At 55.5% G+C, this 14,977-nt stretch overlaps 1 protein-coding gene across 1 annotated transcript; it reads left to right on the plus strand.

Annotated features, from left to right (window-relative positions):
* Positions 1-3,717: 3,717 nt before the first annotated feature.
* Positions 3,718-12,902, plus strand: PTTG1IP (PTTG1 interacting protein). The gene is made up of 7 exons (XM_021545408.3): positions 3,718-3,836; positions 6,257-6,309; positions 7,270-7,378; positions 9,949-10,054; positions 10,152-10,217; positions 10,600-10,646; positions 12,141-12,902. Exons 1-7 carry the CDS (start codon positions 3,758-3,760, stop codon positions 12,182-12,184), a joined length of 504 nt encoding a protein of 167 aa, XP_021401083.1. The 5' UTR covers positions 3,718-3,757; the 3' UTR covers positions 12,185-12,902.
* Positions 12,903-14,977: the final 2,075 nt, after the last annotated feature.

Here is a 14,977-nt window from a genome sequence, read left to right on the forward strand (position 1 = left end):
GGGGACACGGTGTCTCCCCATCCTCTGGTTGCTATGCAGGTCTAAAAATAGCCTGGGCAGTCCAACAAAGAGGGAGCATCCCCTTCTTGCAGGAAAGCCAGAAGCACTCCAGGCCTGCTTTATTTGTCAGGAAAGCCCTTTGGTATCTGCCTGGAGCGTGGATGTGAGAGGAGCCATCTGCTCGGGGACAGGAGGTGTTTACTCCAGCCTGGGCACAGACGGCCTCTGCGGAGCCACGCGCAGCTCCCAGCGCGCTGCTGGCACCCCCTGCTCACAGCTCGGCCCCAGCCATGAAGGCAGACGTCTCTGTTTATGAAAACACCGGCTCCTCCACTCTGGGAGCTCCCAGGGCAGCTCAGAAATCCACCCTGGCTGGTGGCTGCTGAGAGCTGGCAGGGTGGGTGACAGCGGGACTGCCACGCGCTGGGGCGGTGTCCCGGCCGTGCAGAGCACTGGCAATGCCAGCAGCCTCTCCAGAGCTATGCCCCAGGGCTGAGCAGAGCCCAGCCAGGGCACCCCGGGTGGGCAGGGCTGGAGGGGCTGCTGGGCTGCAGCCCACGGCAGAACCACTGGCCCTGCAGGGACTCCACAGCTCACCAGGCGAGGGTGTACTCCAAGACCCCCATCTGCCTGCACTGACCCATGAGGACGTGGGATTGGGATCAAAGGGAAAACTTTCAGAAGTTTTTCTGAAGAATGGCAAAAAAGCACAAGTTTTCAACCTTACTTCCTCCCCCGCTTTTTATTTTTCCCATTTTTGTCTCCCTGCAGAGTAAGTCTTTTTCATTTGGATCCTGCTGACACAAATAACCCCAGGTTTTGGGCTGAAACATCAGCAATCACCTCTTTCCATTGCCAGCTGGCATGGCAAGCTAATTTTAACCTCCCAAGCTCCCTCCCATCTCCTGGAGGTTGTCCTGTTGCAGCCAGGGAGTGCTAGAAAATAGTGCATCGCCCACTCATCCAGCCTCCTTCAAGGGAAATATTTACATGATGCCAAAGAGAGGGTTTCCATGGCAGTGATGACTCTAGCACCGTCGCCTTGGAAACCACTTGAGGCCATCTTGAAGGGTTTGAAAATCCCCTTCAGAGACAAATAAGGAGAGGGAGAGGAAAGGCCACTGGGATCAGAGTGGGTTTCCAGTCTCCCCTGACTTTCCTGTCAGCTCCTCGCCTGCTCCCGCTGCCTGGGTCCCTGCCCACGCCCCTGGGATGATTTGTAGTCCAGGTGTTGCTTCAGGGATAGACCCAGGACAAAGGAACGAAGTGCTTTGCAAGCAGAAATGGTTCGGCTGGTGCTTCCTCCTGCTTCCCAAACCATCCGGCAGTGACTCTGGTGTCAGGGCACTGCTCAGCCCCAGAGGGGGCTTTGGGGAGACTCCCCCGCGCCAGCAAACACCAGGGTGATCACCAGTGCCTGCCCAGCTTCGAGCACCAGCTGCTTTTGGAGCAGCAAACGCACAGCTCCCATGACTTTGACAGCCCAAGTGCCCATCACACGTGAAGAGCCCCGTGCTTCTTCTGAGGAGCTGCCAAAATCCGAGCCGCAGGCAGGAGACGGCTCTGGCAGCAGAGCGCTCGCCTGTGGCGAAGGAAGGAACGCACCTTCCTCTGCGTGTCACGCACTTCCCAGGCTCAGCCCCCGCATCCCGTGTTCTGCTCCCACATCCCGTGCTGCCGCCGACCGAGCGCCTGTGGCCGCTTACGCTCCCAGCCTGCAGGAGCTCTGTCAGCGGCAGCCAGCCCATCTGGCTCTCAAGGACACCAAGAACACGGCAGGGAGAGCAAAGCTTTCTGAGCAGATGGATGGCGAGCTCCACGATGCAGCTGGCAAGGGTGGCCAGTGTCGCTGTTTGTTCAAGCTATGGGATTGCTTTCTTTGGGGTTTTGCTGAAAAAAATATTAGTTATTTTCCTCATTTTGTTTAGGGCAATCTAACTTTTTTTCTTCTTTCTCCCTGAGCTGCCTCCATGCCGAGGTGTCAGTGACTCTCCAAGCCAGAGCTCTTCCCTGGCACCCACGCTTTGGTCTGCTGAGCTGCCTCCCACCCCTTCTAAGGGCACCTTCACACCAGCCCTCACCCTCCAGAACCCAGCCAGCTTTCCCAGAGAGAAACACCTGTGCACTTCAACCTAAAGGGAGGGGAGTTTGGCCACAGTGCCAGTACCAGGGTAACTCACATCTCTCCCTCCTGCTGCCTGTGCCAGGCTGGCTGCTCCTGCCTGCACCTCGAGGGGGTCATCTGGGGGTGCCAGGGGAGCGCCCAGTTCATTCTTGACCTACAGCATGTGAAAATCCTCCTTTGTATTGATGCAGCTTCTCATGTCTTGAATGTTGAAACACATGGGGGTGAGGCCGGGGGTGTTTGGCTTTGCTCAGGAGGGAGCTCCTGGCACGCTGTGTGTCACAAAAGTCATGCCTGGCCCGTGCTAACCCAGGTGCCAGGTTGGGATACAAAGCTTGGAATTACAAGTGTAAATATTTATTTGTGGGTGTGAGATGCCCCAGCCAAATCAAGGGGTTTTTTTAGGAGGTTCCTAAATCTATCACCTGCTCAGGTACTGAGCATTGACAGCCACACTAACAGATCTCCAGCCACAGGAAAACTTGGCAAAGCTGCTCTGTTGCTGCTTGTCCATGGATCCAGGTGTCCTTGAGTCCCTCTGGCTGCAGTGACCGACCTGTGACACCAGACAAGGCCGGGTGGGTCTCAGAGCCTGGGATGCTGTGGTATCTCGTCATCCCAGGGATAAAGCTGTTCTTCATCCCTCAGGGACTGCTCTAGGCCTCCCAAAAGCCAAGCCCTTCTCTCCAGGGCCGGGCTGTTTGTTTTACTTCAGCACAAACAATACCAAAGTCTTCAATAAAACTCCACTACCTCATCACATCATGGTGTGTCATGAGAACTAATATGTATTTTACAATTAACACGCTTCCGTGCTCTAAAGCTGAACGAACCGGTGCGGGAGGGGATGCGGGACCCTTTGGGTGGGTTTGCACAGGGGCAGGGGTCAGTCTCCCGGGAGGTTAACCTGGGGGGCGTGAGGAAAGGCCGGTTCTGTCCCCATCCTCCTCAGCCTCCTCCTCCTGCTCCCGCGGGGGTCTGGCCCCTTCCTGGGGTGGCCGCGGGGCCGGCGGGTCCCGGTAAGGACCAGCGGGGGTTCCGGTAAGGAAAGCTGGCAGGGTGCCGGTAAGGGCCAGCGGGGGTCCTGGTAAGGACCAGCGGGGGTCCCAGTAAGGAAAGCCGGTGGGGTCCCGGTAAGGAGGGCCGGCAGGGTCCCAGTAAGGAAAGCCGGTGGGGTCCCGGTAAGGACCGGTGGGGGTCCCGGTAAGGAAAGCCGGTGGGTCCCGGTAAGGACCGGGGGGGGTCCCGGTAAGGAAAGCCGGTGGGTCCCGGTAAGGACCGGGGGGGGTCCCGGTAAGGAGGGCCGGCAGGGTTCCAGTAAGGAGGGCCGGCGAGGTCCCGGTAAGAACCGGCGGGGTCCCGGTAAGGACCGTTGGGTCCCGGTAAGGATCAGCGGGGGTCCCGGCGAGGTCCCGGCAAGGACCGGCGGGGGTCCCGAGGGGGTCCCGGCAGGGTCCCGGCAGGGTCCCGGCAGGGTCCCGGCGCGGTCCCGGCGCGGTCCCGGCAGGCTCCGGCAGCCCCGGGGGTCTCCCCCAGCCCCACCCCGGGCTCGCAGCCCCGCGGGGCCGCCCCCGGCCCGCCCCCGGCCGGCCCTACATAGCGGCGGTGCCGCCCCGGCCGGCCCGCTCCGCCATGGCCCCGGCGCTCCGGCTGTGCGCCCTGGCCCTGGCCCTGCTGCCCGCCGCCGTGGCCGCGCAGGACGCGGCCGGAGGTAAGCGGGGACCGCGGCCCGAGATCCCGGCCGGGCGTTGCCTTGGGCCCCGCTGCCGTGCGGTGTCCGTGCGGGTGGCCGCTCGGAGTGGGCGGTGGGGCTGGCAGGGGAGGCCGGGTCCCCCGCCGGAGCTCCGCAGGGCGGGTGGGACCCGGTGCAGCCCCGCGTGTGCCTCGGAGTTCGGGAAAGTTGAGCGGGTGCTGGAAGCGGAGCTGTGCTCGCCGCTTTTCCGGCTTCCACTGCAATGGAACTTCCATGCCCAGGGGAGCTGTGGCTGCCCCATCCCTGCAAGTGTCCAAGGCCAGGTTGGACGGGGCTTGGAGCAACCTGGGCTGGTGGAAGGTGCCCCTGCCCATGGCCGGGGAGGTGGGACAAGATGGGCTTAAAGCCCTTTCTACCCAAACCATTCTATGATTCAATGATTTAGTGATGATAACAGCTCGGGTGAGAGCTGCTTACCTTCCCTGACCAGGGGGCAGTCTCTGGGCTGCCAGGCTCCTGCTGATGGCCCTGTGGAGGCTGGGGGAGGGTGGCTGGGGCAGCCTCAGACCAGGAAGAAGATGGGTGGGGAGCAGCGGGTGTTCAGCTGCTTCTTCTTAGTGGCTGGGGGACAGAGTATAATCCCCTGAGGTGCTGCACCAGGTGGAGATGAAGCTGTAGCAAAGGCAGGGGATAACTGTCCTCAGAGTGTCCTAAGAAGCCTGCCCCCTCTCCCAAGCCGGGAATTGTTCTCCATTCACTTCTTTCCTCCTGTAGCCAGCTGTAAAAGCATTACCCAGGTGGCTTCTAGGCCAGCAAGAGCTGCTTGTCCTGTCTCTGTCCCCGAGGAGTGCAGTGCTTCCTGTGCCATGCCATGTGAGCTGTCTGGCCACCTGAGATGGGACATTTGGAAAACCAGATCCTGAAGGGCTGTGGTGTTCTCGAAGCAGCCCATTCCCAAACAGCCATAAGTGGATGCCTTTGACTTAATGACTTGGAGTATGGTCCCCAGCTAGGGATGCCAGGAGAGGGGATACCCTGGGGGAAAGCAAAGCCCAGTTAAAACCACAGGTTCTGCTTTTTGCCCACCACTGGCCTCCTGTGGTGTGGGAGGGTGTTTTGTGACTCCTGATAAACAGTCCTGGAGCAGCAGAGAGCTGCTGTGTTTTTCCAGCCTCAGTTGAAGAAATCGGGAAGATGCAGCTTCAGAGTGTTTAAAATCTGCAATCTCAGCCTCTCTGGTGTGTAAACACCCTTATCTGAGCTATGTTAATCAATTGCCCAGTTGTTTGGAAGGCTATACAGAGCATGTGACTGCTGACAGTGGGTCATAGCTGAGGGCTCCTGCCAGCTGGAGGGAGAAAATCCAGCTTTGCTGATTGTGAGAGTGGAAAACAAGCACCTCTGGGATTGATTTTTTCCTGATTACGACACTGCAAAGCAATGATCCTTCATCCAGCAGTGAGTGGTCAGGCAAATTGATTTGAGTTTTCCATTTAAACCACTGTCAAATAGGCTGCTGCTTAGACTCTTAAGCAGGAGTCAGTTTTAAATGGCTCATTCTTGAGGGCTTGGCAAACCACCCTTCTTGCAGATCACCAATGAATTGCAGGTGAATATCCTGTAAGAAGACTTTTCCCAGGAGCACTGCTGGGAGCTGTGGCTAAGCTCAGAATGGGGTCTGGACTAGGCCAACGTGTCCTGTGTTCAGGTTCAGACCTTATCCATTCCCCTGCCCAGCTGGATGCATCCCATGAGGATACCTTCATCCATGGTGGCTCTGGTCCTGAGAGCCACCTGTGTCTGTAGAACTGGGGTCTTCCTCTGCCACATGGGGGTGGAAACAGGTTTTGACCATGAGCACAGATTTTTTTGGCTGCAGTGCTGCTCCCATTGCCTGGATTGTGTCTTGCTGAAGGAAGATTTGGATGAACAGGCTGTGGTAGGGTATGGCCCTCATGTGCAGCAGGAGGCCTCCTGTAGGATCTGTAGCTCTGTGTGTCCCTATGTGCTTCTTTGCTTTTCCTGGTAGCAACTTCTGTGTCTGGAGCTTGTTTGCTTGAGCTGCTCCATCATCTGGTGCTACTGTGTCACCTACCCACTGCTTGCCCTCATCCTCATAGGGTCCCTCCAGACCAAATCCAGCTGTGTCCCCTGGCTGCCTGCTGCCATAGTACACATGCTCAGGCTTTTAGGGAAATAAAACCCAAGAGAGGAACTCACAGCTTAGGGCTTTGTCAGCAGAGCAAGGCAGATGAACTTTCATTAGCATTTGGGCTTCCCACAGTGACACGGAGCACGTGCTGAAGCTGCTGGCTCTTTTGCAGCAGCATGCACTGCTGCTGGCCCAGTGGTGGGTTAGGAGCAGGCTTGGAGGGGCCCAGAGTTTTAAACCACTGATGCTCTTCAAAGTCCTGAGGTGTCTTTTTTCCTTCCTGCAGATTGTCACCAATATACGAACAGGAGCTGTGAAGAATGCCTGAAAAATGTCACTGTGAGTAGCAGCAGTGAGACTCCCAACCTCTCACCATGCCTGAAAAAGTTTCCTTCCTGGAAGCAGGGCTGGTCCCCTGCCTTTGTCCCAGACATGCTGCAAATTCCACCCACCTATGAGGGTGAGAGGGCAATCCCTCTCTGGTGCTCTGGAAGGAGGTTGCTAGAAACTGGGTGGGTTTTGCTGTGTGCTTTTTTGATTAATGGAATTACTGAGATGCTTCCTGATGGATGGGTGACGTGCTTGGAGAAGGGACTGAGTGGGCTGGGCTGGCTGGGTGAGTTCCCCTCCACCAGCTGTGCCATGCACTGGGTGGGTGCAGGATGTGTCCTGGTGTCCTGCCAGTCCCCGCTGCCTTATCGCAGATATCAGCAAACTTGAACTTGAGTCAGATCTTGCAGCTGATGTAGCCAAAACCAGTTTGACCAAACCCTATTGAATGCTGGGCTTGGGGGTTGGAGCCACCAGGAGAGGACGTGCAAAGCTCTGCAGATGCTCTGGTAGTGTCTGGGCACATGCACGCCTCTCCTGCTCATCACCTTTGTGTGTGTAGAGGTGCTTGGTCCCAAAGGCTTTCTTCTTATCCCAAAATAAACATAAAGGAGTTGTCTTTATTAATTGTGCAAGCCATGGTGGGATTCTTAAGGCTGTCCTGGGCAGGACCAGTACTTGGCTCAGTGATCCTTTTGAGTCCCATCCAGCTCAGGATAGTGTACAATTCTAAGCCAGGAGAAGGATTCTCAGCATCTTTACTTGCTCTAGAACTCTGCACTCCCCTCTCCTGCCTCTGCTGGTGTGATCTGTGCTGGCACAGCTCTTACTCCTGAGCACCCTGTTGTGCTGGGTGATACCTGGTTCTCGTGAGCCAGCAGAGGTGGCCGTGTGCTGTGGCTGCCAAAGCAGAGCGTGGGTCACTGGCAGTACACCAGTAACGCTGTGCTGCCTGCTTCTGTGTTCTAGTGCCTGTGGTGTGCCAGCAGCAGGAGGTGCATGGAGTACCCCGTCCGAAGGATCCTTCCCCCAGCCGAGCTGTGCGAGCTCCGCTCCGCGCGCTGGGGAGTCTGCTGGGGTAAGTGCCAGCCTGGGCTGGGGACTGTGTGAGAGCTTGCTGCTGTGGGAGGCTCCCCTGCCTCCCCATCTCTCTGCCAGTGTAGCAGTGACAGGCTGAAGGCAGTCAAGGTTCTGCAAACTCCCTGAAGCGTGGGCGGGGAAGCAGAGTATGAGCAGTTCCCTGCCTTCTGGCAAGTAGGACCCGTGAGGATTTAGCTACTCCAAAATACCTCCCTTATGCTTTGGTGTGATGGAGGCTCCAGACGTGGCTAGCGCCTGGAAACAGGAGTGGAAGTTCTCTGTGGGCCTGTGCAGCCCTTCTTGGTGTCTAAATCCCAGAAGTTCTCTCCTCTGCAGCTGGCTTGTCACTCTGTGCACTGCTTCTGGCTCTACATGTGGCTGCTGTCCCAGGTGGGCTCCTGGAGCCAGAGGTGTGGTGACTTCTCTGGGAACCTGTGTGTGCTTCTAGAGCTGAGTGTACTGTGGTCCTGCTCAGCTCTTACCCACCTGAGAAAAAACCTCTTCTAAAACTACTCCTGTATGTGCAGGTCTCCTCTAGGAGCTTTTTGCAGTGGACAGCTGCCTCTCCTCCATGCTGCTCTGTTTTCTGAAGATTTCTGGAGAGATTGGTGCCTTGTTTAGACAGACAGGAGCCAGCTTTTGGGGGCTGGAGCAGGAAGAAAGCAAGCTGGGGCCTGGTTGCTCTCACCCACCCCCTTGATGAGGAGCCTGGAGCTGAATTGCTGTTGCCTGTTCATCTTTTGTGCTCGAGGCTGGGCTCTCCTGTCTGCCCACAAAAGTTCAAACTGCTCTTATGCTTGTGGAGGAAGAATCTCCTCTTTGTAAGCCCTGTGGTATGCTTTTCTGAAACTTCTGTAAGGCCTTGAAATACTAGTTTTGATGTGAGTAGCTTCACAAAAGGTTTCATTATAGAACACATTCCTTAGCTTGTGAAAGTTGCTGTAGAGGAGATTAGTCTTGTGAGAGATTAGCTCTTACGTGAGTGTGCATTTTTGGTGTGTGACTTAGCCTCTGTCATCAGCTGGAGGAGTGCCTGGTGCTCTGCCACAGACCTCTCTGTGTGGGAAGGGGAGAGCTGAACCCCAGGCTCATCCTGAAACCCCAAAAGGGTTTCAGGAGCACTGACACTGCTGCAGTCTTTGAAAACAATTTCAGTGGTGGAGTCAGCTCAGGCTGGAGTACCTAAAAGAGGATGTATTTAGAACAGATAAAAGAAAGAATTCTCTTACAATGAAGGTGTTGAGGCACTGGCACAGGTTGCCCAGAGAGATAGTGAATGCCCCATTCCTGGAAACAGTCAAGGTCAGGTTGGATAGGACTGTGAGCAGCCTGGTCTGGTGAAAGATGTCTCTGCCCATGGCAGGGAGTTGGACTAAACGACCTTCAAAAGTGCTCTGAGCAGGTTCAGGTGCACTGAGATTTCTGTAGCCTGGCTATTGTGTGCAAAGTGGCTCCTAAACAAATATTTTCACAGGCACAAGTTTCTGAACAGCTTGAATCACACCTGGAAGAAACTCTTCTTTGTTGCCACCTGAAATCCTTGCCATCTAGATGTGTCAGTTTTGGCTGGTGTCTCTACTGTCATTCCTGCAGGAGCTGAGTAGGATGAGCAGGGACCAGGGCTCACAGCTGCTGTCTCACCATGTTCCAGCAGGTTTTGTTCTCTGTGTGGGCAGGCAGATCCCCCCAGCCCTGGGGAGACATGGCAGTCAGGTGCAGGAAGCAGGACTTGGCCTTCAGCAGCATTCCTGGCCCATGCTGATAAATCCCAACAGATTTTGTTTCAGTTTATCTCTCACCCAGGGACTTCAGAGATGACACCTCTAAGTGCTCATCTCATCAGAGATGACTTCTGAGGCTGGCTCCCATGGACAGTAATTCCTCCCTGTCAGAGATTGTCCCTTAGCCCTGAAACCTTCAGTTGTTGTTTTTTTCCCTTGATGGTTACTTTTTACCTGGATTAGTGATTAAGATAGCTTTGCTCCTGTTTCTGCCAGAGGAGTTTGACCTGAGTGCATTTGTCCTTGCCTTTCTTCATAGCCAGTAGCTGAGCACTCCTGTTAGTAGGTACATGTGCTCAGCTGGTGTTTATTTGTGGGTACCAACACCAGGTGTATCTCTACAGCTAACAATGTCCATTTGCTTTCCCAGGTTGTTGCACATCTCCAGCCCAGTGACTGAAGCTGCTGGTGACAGTAGCTGTATGTTCATAAACAGGACAAGAGAAATTTGCTGTAGGATAAGAGGAAATGGCCTCAGGTTGCACATGGGGAGGTTTAGGTTGAATATTAAGAAAAAGGTTCTTCACTCAGAGGGAGTCAGACAGTGGAACAGGCTGCCCAGGGCAGTGGTAGAGTTGCCATCCCTGGAAGCATTCAAAAAACATAGAGCTGTTGCACTTGAGGACATGGTTTACTGGAAGACCTGGGAGTGCTGGAGGAACAGTTGGACTTGATGATCCTTGAGTGCTTTCCCAACATTAATGATTCCGTGATCTTATGATCCTATATTGTAACCCCAGGCAGCTGTGTCTGTGTGTGCTAAACACGTTTTTATCAAATCCTTCAGTGAACTTTGAAGCCCTGATCATTGCAATGTCCGTGGTGGGAGGAACACTTCTGATCATGTTGGGGGTCTGCTGCTGCTGCTGCTGTTGTAAGAAAAAGAGCAAAAAGCAAGTATCAAGAGAGTCCCCTGATTAAGGAACAGCTCAGATGCAGCCATGTGCTGCTGCAGAGCTGAGTGCACTAAGGGGTTTTTCTGTCTACCAGGCCAGACAAGGATGACGAGAGAGCAGCCAGGGAGAGGGAGAAGAGGCGGGTGAGGCAGGAGGAGAGGTGAGTTGATACCACAGGCCCTGAGGCTGCAGAATGATTTGGCTCCTGTCTGTGCCATCAAAGGTGATGCCAGGAGGCACATGGGGCTCAACACATGCAGTCAGTGGCTGCTTCAGCCCTAGCTCACACACAAGCCTTATTAGGAATGTCATGCTGGGGTGACTTGTGGATGTAGCATCACAACTATTGTGTATGCAGCTCCCCGAGGGCTGCTGACATGTGGGATCTGGTGGTCCCCAGAGCCTCCCTCAGGTGGGAGGCTGAGCAAAGCTGCCAGCCTGGAGCTCCCCTTGGTTGGGAATAAGCAAGGAGCTCTGGCTCTTCTTGTTCCCTTTTGTATCACCAGTTACTGACTCATGGCTTTTCTCTTTGCCTCTCGCAGGAGAGCAGAGATGAAATCACGGCATGATGAAATCCGAAGAAAATACGGTACAGTGCTGACATGAGTGATTCAAACTAAGCTTTAGATGAAGCATTCTCTGTAACTGTGCTCCTTGCCATGGTTACAGCTGTAGATGAGATCTGGACAGCAGGGAAAACATGGTCCCTGCTCTCTTGGCTCACAGCAAGTGTAGAGATGCTGGGGTCATGGTGTGTGAGCCCACGCAAGGGTTATTTTTCCTGGGCAGCGAAGAGGAAGTGTTCTGTTCCCCAGAATGTGTCTTCCAAGCTTACCATCTGGGAGAAGCTGATGGAGCTTGACTGGAGGGGAGAAGCAGAAGCTGGCAGACACAGCATAATGCTGTTACCCTTCAGGCACAGCCCTCCAGTAGCCCCATGGTGAGCAAGTGGTTGGGGAGCCAGCAGCCTGGAGTGTGGGGCCAGGTAGGAATAAGAATGCCCACAGGTGCAGGAGCACAGAGCAGGCACCAATCCCACCTCAATCCCTCTGGTCCTCTGTGCCAGCAGTGGTGTCTCAGCCCTCTGGGGATGGGACTGCACAGCCTCTCTCCTGGGGCTGGATGGTCCCTCAGGTGAGTCCCATGAACCTGGGCCAGCTCTGGACCTACCTGAGGAGAACATCAGCCTGGAAGGAAGCAGGGAACAGCCAGTTGCTCTGTGCAGGGGAGGGTCCCTCCAGCCTGCTCACTGGGGCTGCCAGGGGCTCTGGGAGTGTCTGGCTGTGGGGCAGTTGGGCTTATGCATGCTGCACTTGGTGGTCTCTGTCTTTGAGAGGGCTGTAGAGAAAGCTAGAGACCTTTCTTCTGCTGTCAGCTGCTGCCTGCTGAAGTCCAGGAGATCGCAGGGCCTCTGGATGGGCTGGCTCCTTTGGGGAAGAAAGAGTAGGCAAAGCTGTGCCTGAAGGAGCTCTTGGTGGAGAAAGCACCTGCCTGTGGAAGAGCTGTTCTCTGGGCCTGTCTTACCATGTCAGGGCTGTCTTGCTGCAGCCTGACCCCAGAGTTTACAACCTTGTCCTTTGTGGCTGTTCTTCAGAAGTGTTGAGCTGGGAAAGCAGCAAACAGCATGGAACGTGGCTCCTTGCTAGCCCCAAAATCAGCCCCATACCCTGCCTTGCTGTTTCCCAGTCTTGATGCTGGAGCAGGGAAGCAAGTCTAAGAACAGTTTTAATTTGATTTGGGTCTGGGCTCTCTGCTTATAAGTCCACTCTGACAGAAGGGGTGTGCCAAGGGAGCATTCTGGAATCTTAGGCAGGCTGCTTTACCTGAACTGTACATGGACTGCCTGGGAGAGGAGTTTGCCATCAGGTCAAGGTTCTCAATGAATGTCTCCTCTTGTGCAGAAGGGGAGAGTGAAACAGTGCTGACTGTGGGGTCTGCTCAAGTAAGAGCAGGTGTTTTGGGAGAACTGCAGCTGGGAAGCTTGAGGATGCTTATGACAAAGAATTGTTTCCCAGGACAGGTTTCTTGCTGGCTGTAACCCCTGTGGGTGCTGCTGTCTGAACAAATCTCTCCTTTCTTCTAGGCCTGTTCAAGGAAGAGAACCCTTATGCAAAATTTGAGAATTAGCATCTCCAGACACTCCCACCATTCACCCTGGTGAATGGTGCCTTCTGCAGAGCCAAAAGTCTCCAGGCTTCCTCCCACCACCATGGTGCCACTTCAACTGCCACAGAGGATGACCCAAATGCTTGGTGACACCATTGTCCCCACTCCAGGTGCTTGATGTGGCTAGGGCTTTGCTCTTGCCCTGCTGGTGCAGGAAACCATGGGGCAATATTGGAGGATGGAGCATTTCTTCTCACTCACCTCAGGGTGGTTGCGGTATCCAAAGCAATGCACATAACAGTCCTTGTCCCAGCCAAGGGCAAAAGCAAAGTCACACATCTCCCTCACTCCTGCCTCACCAAGAACACTTCATGCACACAGAGCTAGGCTCTTCTGCTCTGCCCTACTTTTTCTTTCTTTTAGTATATGCAAAAGCCAGCAAGAGTCTCCTGACATAAGGGTCAGCAGGAGGCTTTGGCTGTCACTCCAAGTGCCTGCACTCATCCCAGCACATTAGCAGTCCTCTCAAAGAGCACAAGTTTCTGGTGATCTGGTGCTTCCAGGAGGAAGGTCTTATGTGCACCTTCTCACTTGCAACTAATCTGGGGAAATGCCCCAACTCTCCTACCTCTCTGTGCCTTTCTAGAAAGGTGGTCTTGGGCTCAATGGCCACATCTGTTAGCAATACTGTATTATACATATTTACAATATGCTGACTGTATTAAACTGATTCAATTACTGTTCTGGTCTGAAAGAGTTTAATTCTGCTTCCATGGCAGGCACAGGTTGGGAGTAGTGGCTGATGGAGTTGTCGCTGTTGTGTGGCTCTGACTCGTTGTGGGTAGCTGGGGGAAGCAGAAGCAAAGCTGCTCTTGCTGGGCTTGAAAGGAGGAGTCTGTTACAGAGATGTTCAGGTGTTAGGAAGAGCTTGGGATGGAAGTAAGGCTGCTCTCTAAGGAAGGAGCTGGGTGTTCTGGCAAGAGTTTGGCCTTTTATCCCCTGGCATCTCTAGGAGAGAGGCCCTGTGTGTGTGGGGTGGCCTGGGGGCTCAGAGTGCAGCCCGAGCAGGGTAAGGGAGCTGGGCTGGGAAGGAGGATGGAGCTGCCTGCTCTGGTGCCTGCCCAGGACTGGCCCTGCAGCACCCCCAGCCCCGTGTGCAGCTGGGCAGGAGCAGGAGAGTCTGGGCTGAGGAAAGCTGCCGTGGTCTCCTGCCGGGGAATGCCACGGGCTCGGATGAAACTCCCTGTGCACGGCCGGGCTCGTGGGGCTCAGCTCCAGCTGAGCTCGGAGCTCAGGCCGGAGCCCCGGCTGCTGCCAGCGGCCCAAGGGCAGCACCTGCGGGTGACTTTTCACCCTGTCCTGGCTGCTGCCAGAAGAGCGGCGCTGGGAGGAGCAGAGGCACCGACCCTGCCCAGCTCTCGTGTGGCTGCTCTCCCACTCTCTGTGCCAGGCAGCTGCGCTGGCCGGGCAGGGGCTGCGCTCGCTGCTGCCGGGCAGGAGCCCAGGGCGGTGCGAGAGCGGCGGGGAGGTGAGGATTGACAGAGATCCCCGTTTGGCTGGAATCTCCTCGTGCATGGAAGATGAACTGTGGAGCCCAGTAAAGAGAAGGGGAAGTGCTGATAGGGATCCTGGTTGTGCCAGCCCCAAGGGCCCGTGGTGCCTCTGCCAGCCAAAGCTGTGGGGGCTTTGTTTGAGAGCCAGCGATGTCCAGGGACAGCTGGTGCTAAAGCCTTTTGAGCTGCCTTTCCCCTGCTGGGCTGCACCAGGCTCCAGTCCCCCCCTGCCCTGGGACTGGGACCAGTAAATTCATTTTGGGTTCCCTGAGTGCTCCCACTGGCCCTGCTCCCAGCACTAAGGGGTGATGTCTCCAAACCTATCAGGGATGGGGGGCTCCTGCAAGCAAGTTCCTCTTCCTCAAACCCCACTTGTGACTGGCTCTGTCCTCCTATGCTGAGCCAGGGCAGCAGAGAGACCTGCTGGGAGCCAGGATGGGTGGTGGATGGAATGTGGCCATGCCCTGGGGACAAGCAGAGGCCATGCCATGCTGCCAGGGCAGCACCCAGTGTCCCCAGACAGAGGCACTGTGTCCTCTTATCCTGGGCTTGTCCTGGGCCCCAGCATCTTCATCCTAAGGGCTGCCTCCCATAGCCTGGGATGGAGCTACTCCTGATGTTCCTAATTCCTCCTGTGAAGGTTGCTGTGTGCAGGGATCATGTGGCTGATGCACTGAAAACTGGGGAACCCTTTGGCTTGGCTGGGCCATGGTGGGGAGGTGAAGCTGTGTCCTTAGGTGGCCAAGGTGCCAGCTCAGGTCTGGCAAGAAGCATCTGCAGTGTAACTGGGAGTGGAGCCTGGCAGCTAAAAAAGAGATTTCATGAGGATTAACAGGTCTTTTTCAAGGCTGCCACGATGGAAAGCTGTCCTGACTGGGATGGAGAAGCAGACAGTGATGGGGACACCAGAGCTGAGGAGTGGGACAGTGCCCCACCACCTGCCATGGGTATTAGAAGGATGCACAGGGGAACTTGGAAAGAAGGGGTTAATGACGTGGAACAGGGAACTTGTCTTTGACCAAAGGAGAGTTCTGCACCCTGCACATAAAGGCCACAAAAAGCTGGCACTAGGCCAATTCCAACCATGTGATAGGAAAGGTGGGACAAGCAGCCAACACTGTGAGAGGTGAAATCCCAGGGGCAGAGGAGCTGTGAGCACAGGCTGCCCAGCTGCAGGTGGGTAACTGTGCTGGGGAGGCCTGCTGGCATCACAGCCTCTTCCACTCCTTCCATTCACAGCACGGCTATGGTGGCAGCAGCA

The sequence above is a fragment of the Lonchura striata genome, chromosome 9, assembly GCF_050655825.1.
Source record: "Lonchura striata isolate lonStrDom1 chromosome 9, ASM5065582v1, whole genome shotgun sequence".
In the NCBI taxonomy this organism is placed as follows: Eukaryota; Metazoa; Chordata; class Aves; order Passeriformes; family Estrildidae; genus Lonchura; species Lonchura striata.

Coding starts and splice junctions, on each gene's coding strand:
- PTTG1IP (XM_021545408.3), top strand. CDS start 3,758: ATGGCCCCGGCGCTCCGGCTGTGCGCCCTGGCCCTGGCCCTGCTGCCC. Junction 10,055..10,151: donor TGTAAGAAAAAGAGCAAAAA/GCAAGTATCAAG, acceptor TCTGTCTACCAG/GCCAGACAAGGATGACGAGA. Junction 10,218..10,599: donor CGGGTGAGGCAGGAGGAGAG/GTGAGTTGATAC, acceptor TGCCTCTCGCAG/GAGAGCAGAGATGAAATCAC.